The 21,182-nt window shown below is 46.2% G+C and overlaps 1 protein-coding gene across 3 annotated transcripts; it reads left to right on the top strand.

Annotated features, from left to right (window-relative positions):
- The first annotated feature begins 2,824 nt into the window (after nt 1-2,824).
- On the top strand, nt 2,825-20,615 carry samd14 (sterile alpha motif domain containing 14). Of its 3 annotated transcripts, none has more exons than XM_085272382.1 (11): nt 2,825-3,150; nt 7,156-7,208; nt 9,866-10,029; nt 10,276-10,392; nt 10,466-10,652; nt 10,770-10,869; nt 11,161-11,229; nt 11,313-11,469; nt 19,154-19,276; nt 19,360-19,506; nt 19,669-20,615. In XM_085272382.1, exons 2-11 carry the CDS (start codon nt 7,172-7,174, stop codon nt 19,822-19,824), a joined length of 1,257 nt encoding a protein of 418 aa, XP_085128508.1. In that variant the 5' UTR covers nt 2,825-3,150; nt 7,156-7,171; the 3' UTR covers nt 19,825-20,615. The 3 variants fall into 3 exon arrangements, with proteins under 3 accessions (XP_085128508.1, XP_085128510.1, XP_085128509.1); XM_085272384.1 differs by lacking the exon at nt 2,825-3,150 and adding an exon at nt 3,161-4,098; XM_085272383.1 differs by lacking the exon at nt 2,825-3,150 and having other exon boundaries at nt 7,068-7,208.
- The last annotated feature ends 567 nt before the right edge of the window (nt 20,616-21,182 follow it).

Here is a 21,182-nt window from a genome sequence, read left to right as displayed (position 1 = left end):
ACAGACAATGCAGAGCTTCTTCCTGTTATGTTAGTAATGGTGGTAGCAGCGCTTCGTATATATACAGACACTGAGGGGCATTAAACACTCCACGTGAGCCAGTGTTAGTGTTTTTGTACATCAAAAGTGTCACGGCTGCAGCGACAGACGTGTGGAATTTCAATAAGGACACTTCTGTGATGTCAGTGAGCTTTACTGACGGAGGCTGACGAACAAACAATAGACGGTGATGGCACGAACAAAACTAAGCAAACTTAAACTGGGAAAAAGAGCCGACCTTAAAACTAGAAACATGAGGGAACAGAGAACTGAGGAAACATGACAAGTAGGGAGAACCGTACAGAGAACACACAGACGGACCAGCAACGAGAAAGCACACTCTATAAATACACAGCAGGAAACGAGGGAACAACACACACAGCTGAACCAAATGAGTATGACGAGACACCAACTACATGCACTGACATAAGACATGGCCCTTCAGAATAAAACAGGAAACATGATGTGGGTGTGGAGGAGAGGCACACTAGGGAGAGCACAGACATGACACGCTGAAGAAACATATCACAATAAAACATGAAGGAAACCACGACACAAGAAGTCACACCACAATATAAAACTGAGACACACAGGGAGACACGAAGGCAGAGACACAGAGGGTGGAGACACAGAGGGTGGAGACACAGAGGCAGAGACACAGAGGGCGGAGACACAAAGGCAGAGACGCAGAGGGCGGGCAAAAATACTAAATAATCAAGGACCTAAACAGGGAATATAACTAAAGACTTAACCCAAAATACAGAAATATCAGAAGGAAACACAAAGTGCTGGAGGACCCAGAACCATGACAAAAATAATTAAAATAAATACAACAAAATAATGAAGAGTAATGAAACGGGGTTAGTTGTTGATTTTCTGTGAAATGTGAAGCAGTAAAAAGTCTAATAGGTTCAAAGACACACCTGAAGCTGAGGTGTGCCCGTGTCTGTTGGGAGGCAGGTGGGCTATCAGGTTGTCCTGCTGATGGATCTGATGACGAGCTGTTGGTTGATGAGTCTGAGATGAAGTCTCTGATCTCTATAAGGTAAACTGATGATGATGAGTGAGGGACGAGGAAGGACCGGTCACCTCGCTGGGGTGACCGGGGTGAAAAAAGAAAAGTTCCGATACATACATTTATGAAAATACAGTGATGATGTGTGAGAGTCTGAGACTGAAGGACAAACCAGTGCAGGAGTTCTTCTGCTTCACCTGTGAGGTGAAATGTAGCCACGCAGCATCATCACCACACAGGCTGGAGTGGGATGAAAAACCGGCCCCCGCATTCTGACTAGAGACCCGCCCACCAGGTATTATAGGAAAAGCCATAAAGCCTTTGAATGAAAACTATTTCTATTGTGACAGATGATACTATTATAATCTTATTATTATGTGACTACGATGACATGATGGCATACTGACAATGTTCAAATTCTTGAGAAATTCAGCACTTTTTAAAAAAAATCTCTTTACTTGGGTTTTTTGATACAAAACAACACAATAAGCAGTCTGAGACATGTAAAAGGAAAACTAACACAGTATGGTAAATAACTGGTCTATCACCCATTCACCCATTTGACCTGAGAAACCCAACCTGCCATTGGAGTGGGGCTGCTGCTCTCGCTATAGTTTCCCTCAGAGCATCAGGTAAGTAATCCACTAGAGGGCGCTATATATCCAGAAAGATGTTGTCATTACCATTCAGGTTTGCACTCAGTCTTTCCATTGGTAAAGATTTCTTTGTACCACTGAGTTATTGTTGGTGGTTTTTTATTGATCCAATTGAAAAAAATACATTTTCTTGCCAAGAAAAATAATTTACATAGTAGTTTATATTTGTTTTTATCTGGAAATTTGTTCAGAGTTGGCAGCCCCAATAAATACTGAGCTGGATCTTTTTGTATTCTGCTTTTAAATATATCCTTTAATTCTTCTGTTACACAGAGCCAGAATGCAAGGAGGTCCCCGCAGATTTACATTTAGTACATTGTGCTGACCTACTCGGATCAGTTTTATTCAGAAAAGGTCTAAACTGTCTGTGTAAAATTTTATATTGTGTTTCTTTAAATCTTTTATTAAGAAATAAAGAATGCTGAGATTGTATGCGCTCACTGCAGGCATGATCATCACAGTGACACCTGGAGGCCTCCCTCCCAACACGTTTCCTAATATCATGTTTGTTATGGCCTTGTAGTGTATTGTAAAACTGTCTTATGGTACTTTTATCTGCGTTTAAGTGTAAAAAGAAATTTGCCATGGGTCCTAGTTGCTTTGTACTGTGCAAAGTATCAAAACTTGAAGTAATTAAGTGACGGGTCTGTAAAAATGCATAAAAATCCATTTGTTGTATTCCTTATTTCTTTTGGACCTGCTCAAAAGACATACAAAGATTCCCATTAAACCAATCACCAACCACACGTATTCCTGCACCAAGCCATCTCTGAAATACTGCACTTTTCATTGTGCGGATGCTTCTGATTGGAGCCTGAACTCTTTTGTAGTTTCTTACAGTTAGGACTTTATCACCTGAGCTCATATCTGCTCTAAGGTGTGTTTTTGTATTTTTATCATTTTAATCAGAAAATGTATTTTTCATATCTGCCCCAACAATGATGCTGTTAGTCTCTGATCGGTTTTCTGTAGATTAATAAAAGATTTTTCATCATGGTCTTGATTTTAAGGTTTTATTTGTCATTTTCCTGAGTTTCTTTCTTCCTTGATGATTTCATGAATCTGATTTCTGTTTTGATTTTTAGCTGAAGACATGACGTCATGTTCTTCTGCCTCTCCGCTCTGCCTGCTTTTGCGCATCCCTCTCTCTCTTTTCTCCTCCTCCTCCTCGGTGTGTCTCAGCTGTCCTTGCTCCTCTCTCAGATGGAGGCTGCAGTGTTGTGCTGAGTAGCGGTGAGCCAGCATCTCTGCCTGCAGCCGTCAGCAGACCTACGTTTCCTGAAACAGGACACTACAGCACCCACAATCCTCTGCCTGAGCCCAGACTGTTGTTGGGCAGGAGCGAAGCCCCGTGGAATCCTGGGAGTCGCAGTCCAGAGAGAGAGACAGAGAGAGAGGGTGACGTGCCATGACAACAGTCAGAGGGAGAGAGACGCAGAGGTGAGTTCATGTTTGTTCCTCTTGTTTACCTCTCCTCTTCCTCTCCCCTCCTCTCCTCCTGTCTTCATCACTGCTGTCCGTTTCTCAGCCTCCATCTCTGCATGTCTTCTCTCCTGTCACACCTCCACCCTCCACCTCCTCCTGACTCGGGCTGACGGTGCATTTTCCTGCCGGAGCTCCAGCCTGCAGACACCAAACAGAGCTTTGACATCAGTGTGTGTGTGTGTGTGTGTGTGTGTGTGTCTGTTCGTGTGTGTGTTCTTGTGTGTGTGTGTGTGTGTGCCTGTTCTTGTGTGTGTGTGTGTGTGCCTGTTCTTGTGTGTGTTCTTGTGTGTGTGTGTGTGTGTGTCTGTGTGTGTCTGTGTGTGTGTGTGTGTGTGTGTGTGTCTGTGTGTGTGTGTGTGTGTGTGTGTCTGCGTGCCTGTTCTTGTGTGTGTGTTCTTGTGTGTGTGTGTGTGTGTGTGTGTGTGTGTGCCTGTTCTTGTGTGTGTTCTTGTGTGTGTGTGTGTGTGTGTGTGTGTGTGTGTGTGTGTGTGTGCCTGGTCTTGTGTGTCTGTTCTTTTGTGTGTGTGTGTGTGTGTGTGTGTGTGTGTGTCTGTGTGTGTGTGTGTGTGTGTGTGTGTGTGTGTCTGCGTGCCTGTTCTTGTGTGTCTGTTCTTGTGTGTGTGTGTGTGTGTGTGTGTGTTCTTGTGTGTGTGTGTGTGTGTGTGTGTGTGTGTGTGTCTGCGTGCCTGTTCTTGTGTGTCTGTTCTTGTGTGTGTGTGTGTGTGTGTGTGTGTGTGTGTGTGTGTGTGTGTGTGTGTGTGTGTGTGTGTGTGGACGTTGGTCAGTAGGGCCCCACTTTGGTTTCAGTGGTCTTAGGATCTCTGCTTCCTGCAGATGATGTGGTTCTTCTGGCATCATCGAGTGATGTCCTCCAGCTCTCAGTGAGGCAGTTTACAGCAAAAGGTGAGAAGCAGGTGGGGTGTGTGTTCAGGTGACATGGTTCATGGTTCACACCTACTGGCAGAACAAGCTGATAACCGGCCTCAGTACCAAATGCCCCACACCTGGATCCTGAAATGCCTAGAACTATACAAGAGAGCCTTCATCAGGAACCCTACAGCACAATTTACCATCAGGTGCGGGATCTACCAAGGAGATGCTCTGTCCCCACTGCTGTTCTGCATAGGCCTGAACCCCCTCAGTGAGATCACTGACAAGACTGGCTACGGATACCGACTACAGAGTGGAGCAGCTGTCAGTCACCTCCTGTACATGGATGCCATCAAGCTGTATGTGAACAGGACATGGATGAACTGATCCACACCACTGACATCGGAAAGTCAACTGGAGAAGTGTAGTCGGATGGTAACAAACAGAGGGAATGTAGTCAGAACTGATGGGATCGAACTACCAGAAGGCAACATTGCAGACACAGAGCACAGCTACAAGTACCTGGGGATCCCACAGGCAAATGGAAACCATGAAGACCCTGCTAGGAAAGTTGCAACCACCAAGTACCTGCAGAGGGTCAGGCAGGTCCTGAGGAGTCAGCTGAATGGTAAGAACAAGATCCGGGGTATCAACACCTACGCCCTGCCTGTGATCAGGTACCCTGCTGGGATAATAAGCTGGCCAAAGGAGGAGATAGAAGCCACTGACATCAATCCGAGGAAGCTCCTGACCATGCATGGAGGGTTTCACCCCAAGTCCAGCACCCTGAGGCTGTACGCTAAGCGGAAGGAAGATCAGAAAGATGACCCCAACCAACTGCGTGCTCAGTGAATACCTCAGGCAGCAGAAACCCAAGAAAGAGGAGAAACCATCATGGGACGACAGGCCCCTGCATGGTATGTACCACCGGCAGATAGAGGAGGTGGCTGACATGGGAGATGCCCCCAGGGTGATGGAGAATGACCGAGCTAAGATCCTGTGGGACTTCCAGATACAGACGGACAAAATGGTGGTGGCTAACCAACCGGACGTAGTGGTGGTAGACAAACAGAAGCAGACGGCCGTAGTGATCGATGTAGCGGTTCCCAATGACAGCAACAGGAAGAAGGAACACGAGAAGCTGGAGAAATACCAAGGGCTCAGAGAAGAGCTGGAGGAGATGTGGAGGGTGAAGATGACAGTGGTCCCAGTGGTAGTTGGAGCACTTGCTTCGTGTCCAGAACTTCATCAAACTTTGAAACATTCAGAGTAAAGAAAGATATTTAATATAACAGCAATGTTTCTGTGTCTCCCCCTGGGTTGGTCTGACCTCACCTGTCTCACTTCTTTTAATGCACAGCACTAGTTTAGCACACACTGACACACTCAGCTCATAACTGTATTTATGTAGAGCACATTAGTTTTCACGTTGAAGCCCATAAATGTGTCGGTCAGACCATAAAGCTGACCTCCTGCACCCATCACAGGTGTTCTTCAGCAGACAGACTGCTCCTTTAACTTATTTAACTTTTCACTAGCTGGGCCCACGTCCTCATTTTAGGATTGACAGCGTTTTAGTAGGTAAAGGTGAACGCTTGGACATGAACTGAGCTGCAGTTTGGGGAAGGCCTCGAAGGGGACTGGCGACGGCTCCCGAGCTGGCAGATCCCCATGTACTAAATATTTTGGCAAATACTCTTATCCTTAATGATAAGAAAACTGAAATTATGATTTTTGGTAGTAATGCCCTTCGTGCCAAACTTCGGGATGCCTTTAGTTTTCTCACTAGTTCTTTCTCTGACACTGTTAGGAATCTGGGTGTCTTATTTGACAGCTCATTTAAACTTGATAAACAAGTGTCTGCTGTTGTCAGATCCAGTTTTTACCAGCTTCGCCTTATTTCTAAGGCCAGGCGCTATATCCCGTATAAAGACCTAGAAAAGCTCATCCACGCCTTTGTAACGTCAAGGCTAGATTACTGTAATTCACTTTATTGTGGTCTCCACTCTTCCCTTTTACAGAGATTACAGACAGTTCAGAATGCTGCAGCACGCATTCTAACTAAAACTAAGAAGTTTGCCCACATTACTCCTGTCCTTGCTGATCTGCACTGGTTGCCTGTCAAATATCGTATTCAATTTAAAATTTTGTTGTTTACTGTTAAAATTACCAATAACACTGCACCAAGCTATCTTAAGGAACTTTTAAACCCATATGCTCCTGCTAGGGCTTTAAGGTCATCCTCACAGTTACTGCTGGTTCAGCCCAGATCTCGACTGAAATCTAGAGGTGATCGATCGTTTGCTCTAGTTGCACCGGAGCTGTGGAACAATCTCCCGATTGGCATCTGAGCGTCTGATTCTATTCATTCTTTTAAATCACGGCTAAAAACATATCTTTTTAAACTTGCCTTTTCTACCAGTTAAATGCTGGCTTGTTTGCAGTGACCTATTGTATTAAATTCTCTGCTATCTTTCCATTATTGGTGTCTTTTATCATGGTGGTACAGTCTTATCTTGCTATAACCTATGTGCTGCAGTTTACTCTTATTGGTGGCTTTTATCTGTGAACATAATTCGTTACTTTTATGAATTTGATGTTAATGTGTGAACTGTTTTATTTTTTATTGTTTTATGTAAAGCACTTTGGTATGCCCAAGGCTTTTAAATGTGCTCTATAAATAAAGATTGTTGTTGTTGTAGAAAAGAAGAAATTAAAGAATTGAGAACAAGGAGGGAGGGAGGGGCACGTAAACAAGAATGAACAGTTGCAGAACTGAGGGAACCTATAGGGCACAGGTGTCGAACTCCAGGCCTCCAGGGCCGGTGTCCTGCAGGTTTTAGATGATTTAAATGGCTAAATTACCTCCTCAACATGTCTTGAAGTTCTCCAGAGGCCTGGTAATGAACTGATCACTTGATTCAGGTGTGTTGACCCAGGGTGAGATCTAAAACCTACAGGACCCTTGAGGCCTGGAGTTTGACACCCCTGCTATAGGGCAACCGGAAGGAGCGTGTTTGGAGGCGTGGCCCTGCTCCTGAAATTCAGATACATAATCTCCAAAATGATTTGGTCTCTTCTTGTGCACAGATACTGCTGAGGAGCCATGTCTGCTGAACTCGACGATACCGACAGCGTGTTCGGTGAGTCTCTCTCACACACACCTGTGCACACACACACACGTGTGCACGCATGTGCACACACACACATGCGTACACACACACACACACATGTGTACACACACATACACGTGTGCACACACACACACGTGTGCACACACACACACACACACACACACACACACACACACACACACACACACATACAGGAGTGGAGTGGTCCTTAAACAGACCTTTTTTCCCATTGCAAGTTTTTCCTCCTCCTGGAGGTTAAACTCCTCCACAGATGTTTCATAAGGCAGACAAATAAAAGTCACAGGAAATGAATCTGTTGGACTGTCAGCAAACATGCTGATGGACCCTGGTTGGATGGACCCTGTTTGGATGGACCCTGGTTGGATGGACCCTGTTTGGATGGACCCTGGTTGGATGGACCCTGGTTTGATGGACCCTGATTGGATGGACCCTGTTTGGATGGACCCTGATTGGATGGACCCTGTTTGGATGGACCCTGATTGGATGGACCCTGATTGGATGGACCCTGTTTGGATGGATCCTGGTTGGATGGACCCTGTTTGGATGGGCCCTGGTTTGATGGACCTTGGTTCTGAATTCTGTTTCCTGTTTGATCAAAATCCGAGTTAAAGAATCAAACATGAAAGCGGCTGAAGGTTTCTTATTCTTTGTTCCCCCTTTTTCTAATATCATCTGACTCTCTCCTCACCCCCTCACCTTCCTCTAATATCATTTACTCTCTCCCCTGATCCCTCCCCCACCTCCATTCCTCCATCCTCTGCTCCATTAAATCTTTATTTTCTCCCTCTCTGTCACCTGGATTGAATGTTTCTGCACCAAATCCTCCATTTCCTCTCCTCCCCCTCCCCTCATCATCACTTTAACTCCTTCTCTCTCCCCCCTGGGAAATAAACTGCCGTCAGTTCAGTGTGGGGGAGGAGAGGCAGGAAGCCTGTATGATCATGTTAAGACGGACTGAAGACGTGCGATAACTGTCACCAGCATCACTGACAGAAAGCAGAGAAACCATGCTGATTATAAAACTGAAATTGTGCTGGCTTTAACCTTTTTAATCCAAATGTAAGGTAAACGTACCTTTTTTAAAAATCTACCAGATTTCACAAACAGCAGATCGAACACTGCAAACACAAAGATCACAGATCGCCACTCAGACTTTTACGTTGTGTCAGGTCACATGACCTCTGTCCTTCTTTTTTCTTCTGTTAGTCTTTGATATCAAACTTTTTATGTCCTCTTTTTTCCTTCAGCCACAGCGACTGTTTCGGGGGAAACAACAGTAACTGCCTCGGTGCTGGTGCTGTGCAATACTGCAAATTTTGGTATTGATCTGATGCCAAGTAATTTAAGAGCAGTATTGGCGATAGCAATACTGATACCGATACTTTTTGCCAATTCAGGGAGCTTATGTAGGGGAGTGTCATGATTTATGAACCCCAGGACAACAGTGTTGTGTTTTAACCATCCACACTAATTAGTTAACAAAGTTTTCTTATGTATTGATACCGTTTGTTTGGAGACCTGGGATGTAAATGTGCCTGGGACTTTGCATCTGTTGTTTGAATGTGTTATAGGCTTAATTGACATGGTGATATTTTTCCATTTAAAAAACAAAGTTAACAAAATGTATTTAACACAGTTCAGTGGGATACAGTGAGGTTAGGTTAACTGGTGATTCTAAATTGCCCATAAGTGTGAATGATTGGCTGTCTCTCTGTGTTAGCCCTCCGAGAGTCTGGCAACCTGTCCAGGCTGTGCCCCGCCTCTCCCCCTACGACAGCTGGGATAGGCTCCAGCATGATGGTCAGTGTGTTGAATATTTGATGGACTCCTGATGGGGTGAGTGGGAGGAGGAAGAGGAGCTGATTATGTTGAACAAGCTTCAGCATCATCACAAAAACTGCAGCTTGAAATCTTCACTCACCATCAGTCCATCACCCACCCATGTACATCCATCCATCATCCATCCACCCATCATCTATTCATCATCCACCATTCATTACTGCATTTTCATGGTGAACACCTTCCACTGCTGTGAGTAAAGCTCTAGAAATCCACTTTGAAACCAGTGTAAACACAGTCAGAAGCTGCCTTAGAGTCTGTCTGTTTGTAGGGCTCCTTCAGGTTCACTCTGATCCACAGAGGTTTGTCTGAACATGAGTGGGAAACTTCAGACAGGAGCTCCTCACAGCAAGTTCAGTTGCTCTGATCTGGGTCCTGATGATGTCATTGGAACAGTCAATCACTGGGCGACCTCTCTCTACAGGTCGTCTTTTAGCCATAACACCTTTTTTTTAAGAAGGAAACCTGAATATTTATCCTGCACGGATCATTGGGGCGATTGTGGCTCAAGAGTTGGGAGTTTGTCTTGTAATCGGAAGGTTGATGGTTCGAGCCCCGGCTTGGACAGTCTCGGTTGTTGTGTCTTTGGGCAAGACACTTCACCCGTTGCCTACTGGTGGTGGTCAGAGGGGCCGGTGGCGCCAGTGTCCGGCAGCCTCGCCTCTGTCAGTGCGCCCCAGGGCAGCTGTGGCTACAACGTAGCTGCCGTCACCAGTGTGTGGAACCATTCTGGATCAATAACAAGGTCAAAGTTCATTCAGTGCCTGCCTCACATTTACACTCTTGTGTGTGTGTGGGTGTTTCAGACCTGAACGAGGCGATCCCAGAGACAGAGCTGCTGGATAACAGCATCCAGAAAGGCCGCGCCCAGCTGTCTGTCAAAACACGGAGACAACGCCCGTCCAGGTCCCGTTACCGAGACAGCATTAGCTCAACGGAGGGCGACGACTGCCTCGACAGAAAGGTGGAGGTCAGTGAGATGCATCTAAATATTTTAGAGAATTAAATGACAAAGATGTTGAAACAATAACATTTTAGATGCACAATAACATTAGATGCACATCACAGCCAGTGATGTCATCAGCACTAAGAGGAACTTAAAATTATTAATTTAGTTTTTAATTTTAAAGTATTTTGTTAAATTCCTGAGATCATTTCATTGTTAGATTATTCCGTTTCTGGTGTGTGATGAAATCTAGTGTGTCTATCATTCCAGGACAGTCCGTTGCACTCTGCCCGCTCGCCTCTCCACCTGGCGATGCGAGGGTCCTCCCCCTCCCCTGATTCGCTGCTGTCAGCTAGAAGCCCTGGATTCTCCTTCGACACGTCGCTGGTGAGTTCACCGAGCTCACATCAGGTTTTAAAAAGTAAAAGAAAACAAGTTTCATTGTCCTTTCGTTTTTCAGGTCCGTCGCTCGCCAGAGGACGGAGGCTTGTCATTGGCTGGTCCACCTCGGGGGCGGTACCATCAGCTGACCAATGCAACTTCTCAAGAGGCCCTGGTTACTCCCAGCAGCTCACCATCTAAATCCTGTCCCTCCTCCGACTGCTCACCTGTCTACATGAGGAGGAACAGAAGGCCCGACAGTGAAGGTGCACACCTGCAAACACCTGAAAACACACACATATAACAAACACTCGCTTCCTGTGAGATCTGATTGACATATAATGTTGCACAGATGCTAACGAGTGTGTGTGTGTGTGTGTCAGTGTTGGTCTCTGATACAAGTCGAGACACGAGTCCAGCTGATCCCGGCAGTCCGACCGTCATCTTCGACAAGAAAACCAAAAGACGCTTCCTGGACCTGGGGTGAGATGCACACACATGTTGGTCTTAGTGTATTTGTGAGGACCCAATCAGTTTACAGTAACCTGAAGGTAAAAACATCAAAAACAAGAAGATGATCCATTTACTGAACCATCCAGTCACAGCGGCCTTTCCCAGTCCTGATCAGCTCTGACTTCACTTTTCCAGGTGTTTTAAACTATATTTAATATTCGTGACTGATGAGGTCATTTATGTTGAATCCTTCATCCAAGGTCCCCGCAGTCAGCACAAATGTTTCTGCACCTTTGACTGTTGTCCCCGTGTCTTTCACAGGGTGACTCTGAGGCGTTCATACATCAGAGTGAGGAAAGATAAATCCAACAGGCTCTCTGTGGGCAGCAGGTGGCTCCACCACACACATCATTTAAGAGGACGAACATGTGTTTTTATGCGTTTCCTGTCCTGACGCTGTCCTCTGTCCTCAGAGAGCCGTCTGAGAGTCCGTCCCGTTCCTCCGGATCCTTCATCTCCTTCTCCTGGTTCACCGAAGGACGGGGGTCGATCTCCTCCTCCGGTACTCCGCCCTGCTCCCCCAAAATTCCACCGCTGAGCTCCCCGAGACCGCGCAAGTCTCACTCCCAGGTATGAGACAAACACAGCGTTATGTACGGTGGCTCGAAAGTGCAAAACAAACCAACAAACAGAAACAGAGAAGGGGCTGGTAACATCAGGGAATAGTGTTAACAAAGGAAATTCATATGCAGTGGCGGTCCTAGCCTGTTTGGCGCCCTGGGCGAACACTCCCTCTGGTGCCCCCCCCCCCCCCCCCCCCACACACACACACACACACACACATATGAAGAGAGAGAGAAATGCATAGTGTGCAAACGGCTACTAAACAGACATCATAATTCGTCATACAATGAGAACAGGACAAATCAACAATTGACCCTGACTAATTAATATTATATTATTGTATATATTGTTTGGAGTTTAGTCTGTTACTATTTTTACCATTTCTTCTTGGAGCAACTGTAACCCACATAATTTCCTTATTGATTAAGAAAGTATTCTGATTCTTAATGTTTCAGGATGACCTGCCATTATCCAATCACCCATCTGCTTACCTGCATCTTTTTCTCGTTTCTCCTTGTAGGAGCCATAATTAAATGTATTGAATTTTAATGATCACTGGGTTTTCATTTGTTTGGTTGCTATGGTGATGTGTAACAGGAGTCACGTGGGTGCTAGCGGTGACACTAAGAGGGCGTTGTCAGTCTGTCTCTCACTGGTTTGATTTTGACAGAGAGGAGGGCGGGTAGCCGTAGTTTTTGTTGACCGCAGCACAACGAGTTTCCCCTTGTTGCGTTAGAGCCTGTGATGTAGAGTTTGAATCGCGAGCCGATCACATGCTCTGTAAACTTTTCAAGCATTTTAATAAACAAGCAAGCAATTCCACCTCTGGCATTATTGCGTAAAGTTGACAGCGCGTCAGGCAAATAGGCGGGCTCCATCCCCGGCCTCCAGCGACTGTGGAAGTCGCTACACTCCTCCTCTTTTCTCTGTTTTTAAACTTTAAAAACAGGTTGTGTGTGAGACTTTAAATCAACAAAACATAAAATATAGATTTTAAATTGTTATTGATCCCTTTATTATAAATCTGTATCAGGATATCTGGTGTTTTCGTGTTGTTGGTTTGTTTGTTGTTTTTATTTTGTTTTATTTTGCGAGTTGGTTATTAGATGCTGCTGCAGCCAGCCAGAGAATCCCCCGCCGCCCCGCCCTCTCCTCTCTGCGCCGCAAGCAGCAGGCGCACCTCGCAAACGGAGGGCGCCCTTACTCCCAGCAAATGGGCGATAGAAAACCGATCGGTGCCTGTACCATTCCCAGTATGCGCTGGCATGACACCGGGGCAGCATGAGTACGAGCAGGTTTTTTTTTGCCGATGCCCATGATGCTGCCCCCCACCACGATGCCGCCCCGGGCAACCGCCCGTGTCGCCCGTATCTAAAACCGCTACTGATCATATTTCTGGGTATGAACTCTACATTCAAGTTCAAGTTCAAGGTTCTTTATTTGTCACATGCATAGTTATACAAGTATAACACACAGTGAAATGTAGCCTGACACGCTCCTCGACATGTGCAAAATATGGGGGGGAGGGGGGTAGAGGAAGAACATTATATATATATATATAGTATATACATTGGGTGAATGTGCAGTAGTAGCAGCAAGCAGGTGAATTCTGTACATTAATATGAATAGACATCTGACTATTTTACAGGATAGACAATATAAACATATTTAAAATTAAAGGAATTGAAATGTACATTGTGCCTTGGTTTAGTGTCTGGAAGAGCCCTGTCTCAGTCAATTATAGATGATGTGAGAGGGCGGGTGTGTGTGTTTAGGGCACGGATGGCTTGGGGATAGAAGCTCCTCTTGAGTCTCTCTGTCCTTGCCCGGAAGATGCGGAACCTTCTACCAGATTGCAGAAGTTGGAACAGTTTGTTGCCAGGATGGGACGGGTCCTTCAGTATCTGCGCTGCTCTAGTCCGGCATCTCCTGGTGTAGGTGTCCTGAAGCGGGGGGAGAGCAATCCTGCAGCAGCGTTCTGCTGTACGGATCACTCTCTGGAGAGCTTTTTGGTCCTTCACACAGCTGTTCCCGAACCACGATGTCATGTTCTGTGTGAGGATGCTCTCCACAGCGCCTGTATAGAAAATCCTGAGGATCTTTGGAGAGACCCTGAACTTCCTCAGTTGTCGTAGGTGATACAGGCGCTGCCTAGCCTTTTTGGTCTGGACCTGAATGTGGGCAGCCCATGTCAGGTCTGAGGAGATGTGGACACCAAGATACTTGAAGGACTGCACCCTCTCCACTGGAGCTCCATTGATGATAATGGGCTTGTAGTCTCTGTGCTGACCCCTTCTGAAGTCCACCACCAGCTCCTTGGTCTTGCTGACGTTCAGCTGGAGGTGGTTGTCCTGGCACCACGATGCCAGATTCTTCACTTCATCCATGTAGGCCGCCTCATCGTTGTTGGAGATGGCACCCAACACCACTGTGTCGTCAGCAAACTTCACAATGGTGTTGGAGCCATGGGTGGCCACACAGTCTGAAGTGTAGAGGGAGTAGAGCAGTGGCGAGAGGACACATCCCTGAGGTGCTCCTGTGTTGATGGTGATGCTGTTGGAGAAGCACCTGCCCACCCTCACCACCTGAGTTCTGCCAGTGAGGAAGTCCAACACCCATGCACACAGACGGCTGTTAAGTCCCAGATCCCTCAGCTTTGTGAACAGTCTGCAGGGCACTATTGTGTTAAACGCTGAACTGTAATCAGCAAACAGCATTCGCACATAGTTACCCTGTTTCTTGTCCACGTGGCTGAGAGTGGTGTGTAGGACGTGGGCGATGGCATCCTCTGTGGATCTGTTGGATCTGTAGGCGAACTGCAGCGGATCTGTGGTGTCTGGGATGGAGGAGGAGATGATGTTCTTCAGCAGCCTCTCAAACATATTGTCACATTAAATAAAGATTTTGAACCCTTGAAGTTGGAAAGAATTGGGTCCAGTCATCCATGACAGAAAACTCTTCATGCTGCAACCATCAAAGTCTTTATAGACTTCCTGTTTCAGGGACTGGGATTCAGTTTACTCAAAACCAGGAGATGTTGTTCCAACCCTTTCCATAAAACGAAGGATTTCTTTGTTATCCATGAAAAGGCTCCTCAGAGCCACCGCTGTAAGTGACCTTTCTCTTTTTCAGATTTGTTTTCACTCATCATCAATGAACAATGCAAGCATGCATGCACAGAAGCCGGCTGAAATTCTGCTTTTTTCACTCGCTGGGTCCACGTCCTCATCTTAGGTTTGCCAGCGTTTTTAAAGGTGAATGGCTTAGACATGAAGTGAGCTGCAGTTTGGGAAGTCCTCAGAGGGGACTGGGGGCGGCTCCCGGGCCTGGCTGATCCCTGTATAGTAATGAGAAGTGACGAAGTAAAAAAGGGTGGGACAAGAAAATGAGAACGAACAGCTTGTAGCCTGTTTGGTCCCGCTCCGGAAATTCAGATACTTTATGTCCAATTAAGCTGCTTACAGGTTTATGTTAGAGCTTTTCTTTGATGTTAGAGGGTTTTAATTATAAACTCTGCAGATGAAGATGATGAGGAGGAGGCAAAGGATTTCAAACCTGCAGATAAACCAGTGGTTTCCTCAGCAGCTTTGGGCCTGATGTCAGAAGGACACAGGAGGATTTTCCAGCCTGTGAACTGTGAGAGGAGCAGCAACTGTCTGCAGGACAGTCACAATCTCACTGGGAATTCAACAGCGCTTGTCCTTTAATAAACACACTTTCACCAACCTTACAGCTGCTGTCTCATCATACATGAAGCAAGCAGTGTTCATACAACCCGTAAGGTCCATGTGTGAGCATGTTTCTCCCACGCTCTACAGAGGGCAGCGGTGCACACGGTGCACATCTCTAAACATGAACTTAGGCTCTCCTAAAGAGACGCCACACAATCAGGACTGTTTCAGAAAAAGAGTGAGGAGCAAGAACCTCCTGAAGCTGACCGAGGTCCTGTTTAGTTTGTCCAGAGTGAGAGCTGCCTCAGCTGCACACCTCGATCACACCTGACGGGTGGAAAACAGCATCGTGGCTCAGCCTGCTGCAGTCAGTCTGCAGTGCTGTTGGGTTGTAAAGTTGTTCATGCAGTCAGGTTAGGATTATCTGAGCCGAGGACAAGCTATCAACAATCAAAGAAATCTATCAGCGTCTGTTAGAGCAGCTGCGTCTTCACTCAGTTGCTGTTTGATTTGATGAGACTGAAGATAAAATAAAGCGACCTCAGCAGCGTTGTCTCTGGGCGTCGCCCTGAAACACAACGAGGGGCTCAGTTCTCTGCTGGCAGCAGGACAGGAGTCAGTCAGCTGTTTTAGTGGGTTATTCATTAAAAACACTTTCAGAGTGAAACATGTGAGCAGTCTCTGAGAGAGGATATGAACAACGTTCCCACAAAACGTCACAGCAGCACACGCGTGACATATTCCATCTGACTGTAGCTGTGTTAGCTGTGCACACAGTGTCAGGTTACAGAGTGAGTGTGTGTGTTAGTATTGATTTTACTCGTGTTGGCTGACAGACAGTCACATGATCACACAGCTGTGGTTGATGATAAATGTTCTGCAGCCTGGAGGAAGTTGTTCTTCATCCCTGTTTTCTCGTTAAGGCTCTCTCTGCTCACCATCACAGCTCAGAGGAAAGAGCTGCTAATGGCTCTGATAGGCTGTGTGTGTGTGTGTGTGTGTGTGTGTGTGTGTGTGTGTGTGTGTGTAACTTGTCATCACCAATGATCAAAGACTGTTGATCAATGATCAATCACCAGTGGTGCTAGTTTAAGTCATTGTGCAGATGTTTATAAGGTTGGAAACCTGCAGCCAGCTGAGACTGAAGAAGTCACATGATGAAATGTTTCTCCGTCCAGAAGAACAGAATCAACTTTTGAGGATTTCCTTACCTGGATGATTAAGCATCCTATCTGCATGTCTTTGGAGTGTGGGTGGAGGCCGGAGTACCCGCAGACAACCCATGCAAACACTGGGAGAACATGCACCACAGCACTGTGTAAAAAAAAAAATAAAAAAATCCCTTAGTCATTCTTGATCACTGCTTTGTCCGTCTGTATCTGGAAGTCCCACAGGATCTTAGCTCATTCTCCACCACCCTCCCATTCGTCTCCCATTTTGACCTCCGGACTTCCAGGCCATACTCGGCACAGATGTTTCTGTACACCAGAGCTTCCCAAAGTGTGGGGCCCGCCCCCTAGGGGGATGCAGAGCCATTGCAGGGGGTGCGCGGTATGAAAAGGAAAAAATAAATAAATAAATGCTTGGACACTGCTAGCATAATGGACAGGTTTTTAATGGGGCTCCCACACAAACGCAAAGCAGGAGATGAAGCATCGCTGAACATGTTTCCAAACCAACTTCATTTTAAGCCAAAGAAAATATGGCGACGCAAATCTGTCCTTTGGTTTCACCTGCACAGGTGCCGAGGTAGGTCTCCCTGCAGGTTTCCCCTTCATCGGGAGCAGCGCTGGGCTGTTTAAATCACAGACAAACAGTCTCTCACAGCTGTTTATGTTTTTAAACCCATTTTGCACAGAGAGGCATTTTTTGAAAAATGTATTGACAGCAATGTTGAACATTATTACACAGGAAAAAACAACCACATGTAAAATAATGACACCGTGACGCCTCTGCCTTTGTAAATGGAGGGACAGTAACTGTGTGTATGTAAGCGTGTAAAACCTGCAGACAGTCAGATTAACAGTATTTTGTCTCTATCTTCCATTCTGCAATTCATCTCATGTAAACAATAACATGGCCACAGCGTGACGTGGAAAAAGGCGCATACCTTTGACGTTGCGTGACAAACTCTGTATTCCTTGACCACACGTAAACGCAATAAAGGAGTTTTAAAAATCTCCGTTTTCAGTGATTCGAAACGCCGTTTACGTGGACGAAACAGCTGCGTGTAGGTGCGGACGTAGCGTAAAAGAGTTAGTAGTTTATTTCCTTACTGCCTGTAATTTATTGCAGTTTACTTGTATTTGTTTAATTGTTTACTAAATGTTTGAGGTGTGAAATAAACCACAATGGGGCAAAATATGGGCGTGTGTGGTTGGAGGATGTGTTTGTGCCGGGGGGGTAAAACAAAGGGGGGCCTAGCAAAAAAAGGGAACCACTGCTGTACACTATGCCGACCACTTAGTCGTTTCTGGTCCAAACTCGTCTTCATTTCCTAAACTCAAACAAACACAGCGTCATCACTGGGAGTTAAAAACTGAGAGTTAACTTCCAGGCATCCATGAAAACCAGGATTAATGAAGTTTAACGGCATTAGGTTAGCAGGAAGTTAGCTCGCTAGTTTCCATCTAAAAATGATACACCCTTGTCTGAGTGAGACATTTCTGAAACAAATTCAAGCGTACAGCTCTGCTATCACTTCCAACACAAATGGAGACAGAAAAGTAAACAGCAGTGATGTTTGTAGGGTTACTGACGTTGGGCTAGCTGCTATATAATGATGTGCTACGTAATCGCTAGCGACACAGCTATGTTAGCATAGCATAAACAGATTCACACAGTGAAGCTGGAGGATGAACTTTTTTCCCCACAATAAAAGTTAACATGAGGGTTCCTGGTGCACTTACACAGCAGGAAAAGGATGCTGTAAATTTCAGTTGGGGAAACACCTGAAATAATGCATCCACAGTACACAATTCCTGATATCTATCTTCATGCACCCGTTCAAATGTTTCTTAGATTCGAGTGATTCTTTTCCATCCCGATCTGAGCTGCAGTCACATAGTAAGGTTTTAAAAACTGAGCTTTAAACTGCTGCAGATGAAGAGAGCTGACAAAATCAGAGAGGCCAACAACGTGACATTGTTCAAATTAAACAGACCAAAGCATTCAGTCACATTGGTGCCGTGTAGGACCTGGATGCAGGGTTTATATGTCATTGTTTAACAGCTGTGCCCTTGTGCTCAGAGCTTGTTCTTGTGCTGCCATGATTAGTGCCTCTGTGCTGTCCTTCAGTCCAGCTTAGTCCAGCCACTGGTAGGATTTCTGGATGTCAGCCACCTCCTCTATCTGCCGGTGGTACATACCATGCAAGGGCCTGTCCTTCTATGGTCGGTTGGAGCCATCTTCCTGATGTATTCGCGGATGTTTGTTGTCTCATCCCGGACTGTGGTGCTGACACTCACCAGTCCAGCGCCTCCTTCCTTCCGCTTAGCGTACAGCCTCAGGGCGCTGGACTTGGGGTGAAACCCTCCATGCATGCTCAGGAGCTTCCTGTTCTTGCATCAGCTCCTTTGGCCAGCTTAGTCGTCGTCGAGTTGAACTTCCTGCTCTTAAGCCTGATCATGCTGCTGTAATCTGCAAGCCGCTTTGTAACCCACCTTCCATGCTATGTCTGAGATAGTCAGAGTGGTGTCTGTGCGTGCTCTTCCTTTACATTTTCACACATGCTGAGGTCTGTGGTCAAATATAGCTGACTGCAGATGGACACAGCGCTGTGTTTCTGAGAGCTGAGAAACAGGACAGAAGGTGAGATAATCGCTCGCAATGCGAAGAGGGTGGGTCATACTGAGGGGAGCGATGGAGGCAACAACCACTCGATGAAGAACACCAAATATCTGAGGGGGACTGTTACCAAGGCAACCAACCACGTGACCAGCTGTCTGCTGGTGCTCGTAGCTGCGGTTGTAGTTTTAGTGAAATAATGCTGAAGTAACGTCTCTGTGTTCTCCCCACAGGAGTCGGCTCTCAGTGAGGAGTTCTCTCCTCCTCACACCTCCTCCTCCACCTCTCCTCCCATTGACTCCTCTTCTTCCAGGTCCTCCCATCCCTACCACACCCTGTCCCAGTCCTCCGATGAGGTAACACACTCGCCACCTCAAACACCAAAACGTTGTCATCTACTCACCTGTGGCTCACTGTGCTCCCTCCTCCTCTTCCTCAGCCCTGCGATGAACCCCACTCGTCCTGGACGACTCAGCAGGTGTGTCAGTGGCTCCGAGGACTCAACATGGAGCAGTACGTTCCGGAATTCAGTGCTAGAGACATCGACGGGCAGCAGCTGCTGCAGATGGACGGCAGCAAACTGAAGGTGAGGATGAGGAGGAAGAACAGGACTTCCTGAGAGACTCTGTCATAGCCGTAGTCTTAGATAAGGCTGACTGACACAGCTTGCAAAGGTTACACGTAAAGTCAATTACAATACTGAACTGTTTGGAGACCATAACTGGAGCTGTCCTCCCGTCCTCTGCAGGGTCTGGGCGTGCTCAGTTCGTCTGATCGCAGCGCGCTGAAGCGCCGCATCAAAGATGTTCAAAGTGCAGCAGAGAAGGAGAAAAAAGCTCTGGACAAGCTGGAGAAACAGAAGGAAAAGCAGCGCCGGAAGGACCAGGAGCAGCGCAGGAACTGAGCCCCGCCACCAGAGGGAGGCAGAGGACAGTGAGAGGAGAGCTGTGCGATGAAGAGAACAGGATTTCTGCCGCAGGGAAGGTTTGACATGACAAACAATTCCTGGAAAAGCTGCAATTCCATGATCATAAGACATCTCCAGGCCTGGAAAAGTTAAACTGAAGTTTACTGTTATGAGACCGTGAAATATGTCAGGCGATGATGGCACAGTGTTTCATTTGCCACAAAGTGGTTTTCATCTATTTTTCCTCCATTTGATGTTTAAACTCATCATCTGTGATCGGCTGGCAGGAACGCTGACAGATCATTAACTCAGCAGGTTCCTACACGCAGCTGCTCTGATTCCCTCTGGTGATTCTTCTTCTGCAAGCCAAACATTATACAAGGTGTGCTTTTTCTCTGAAATGAGTGTCACAGCAGGTTTTCTGTTTTGTTTCTGGGCCGTGGAGTCTCAGCCCGAGGCGGCGTGTCGGTGCTGCTCTGTGAACAGTTTTTGTGGTTTCTCTGTTTGTTGTAATGACTTTAGCTCAAAGGTTCTGTGTTCAGGTGTGTGAGGTCTGACAGGTGTTTGGATATTTCCCACAATCCTCTCATAGCTTGTTTTCCACCTGGAATCTCTGACAGAAAAAAACATCGTCGAATCTTCGCTTTACACAGGTGGAAGCGTTTGTGTCAGAGAGGGTCAAACGTCCCGACGCTGGTCGAGTCAGATTCTTAACCTCTGGAGATATTTCTGACCTCTCACAGTCTCTGTTAAAATGTTTGTTTCAATAAATAAATCTGTGAAACTTTTACAGCGTTGCTTTGTTTTCTTTCTGACGAGATTCACAGCTGGAGCCACGATGCAGGGTTAAAGCATCAAAACAAATAAGAATATAAGAAAAATGCATGCAAGAAAATTTATTTTCCTTCAGTCGGTGAAAAACAACCACAAACCCAGAATACAAAGTATCACAGCGTCCAGCAGGGGGCAGCACCAGAGGTGGAGGCAGACATTTGATACACCCGGGGCTTAGCCCTAAAGGGTAGTATGCATGTGGGATTTGGGGGGGGGGTTGAAATGACTGAAAGATTAATTGGCTCTGTTTTGAGTTTTGTTCAAAAAAGAATGACTTCATATAGGGAAAAATATATATCACATGTGCAGGTCACCTTAAACTAGTTTTTAAATTAAGCAGCAAGAAAGAACAAAGTCTGGCTGTATCAAGACACGAGGACTAAACCCCGATTCAACCAGACCCAGAACTGATCCGGAAATAAAACAGGACTGCAACAGTTCAAAATCAGGACTACTGAGGACTTAACCAAGACAGAACCAGAATCAGAACTAGATGATAGCAGCACTAAAAATCATCATAG

This window comes from Mchenga conophoros, linkage group LG4, assembly GCF_057382185.1.
Source record: "Mchenga conophoros isolate Kocher_MC1m ecotype Shallow Benthic linkage group LG4, M_conophoros_male_GT1.1, whole genome shotgun sequence".
In the NCBI taxonomy this organism is placed as follows: Eukaryota; Metazoa; Chordata; class Actinopteri; order Cichliformes; family Cichlidae; genus Mchenga; species Mchenga conophoros.
The sequence above is the reverse complement of the archived record's forward strand: the minus strand, read 5'-3'. Positions and strand labels throughout refer to the sequence as shown.

Coding starts and splice junctions, on each gene's coding strand:
- samd14 (XM_085272382.1), top strand. CDS start 7,172: ATGTCTGCTGAACTCGACGATACCGACAGCGTGTTCG. Junction 11,230..11,312: donor AGGCTCTCTGTGGGCAGCAG/GTGGCTCCACCA, acceptor CTCTGTCCTCAG/AGAGCCGTCTGAGAGTCCGT. Junction 19,507..19,668: donor TGGACGGCAGCAAACTGAAG/GTGAGGATGAGG, acceptor CGTCCTCTGCAG/GGTCTGGGCGTGCTCAGTTC.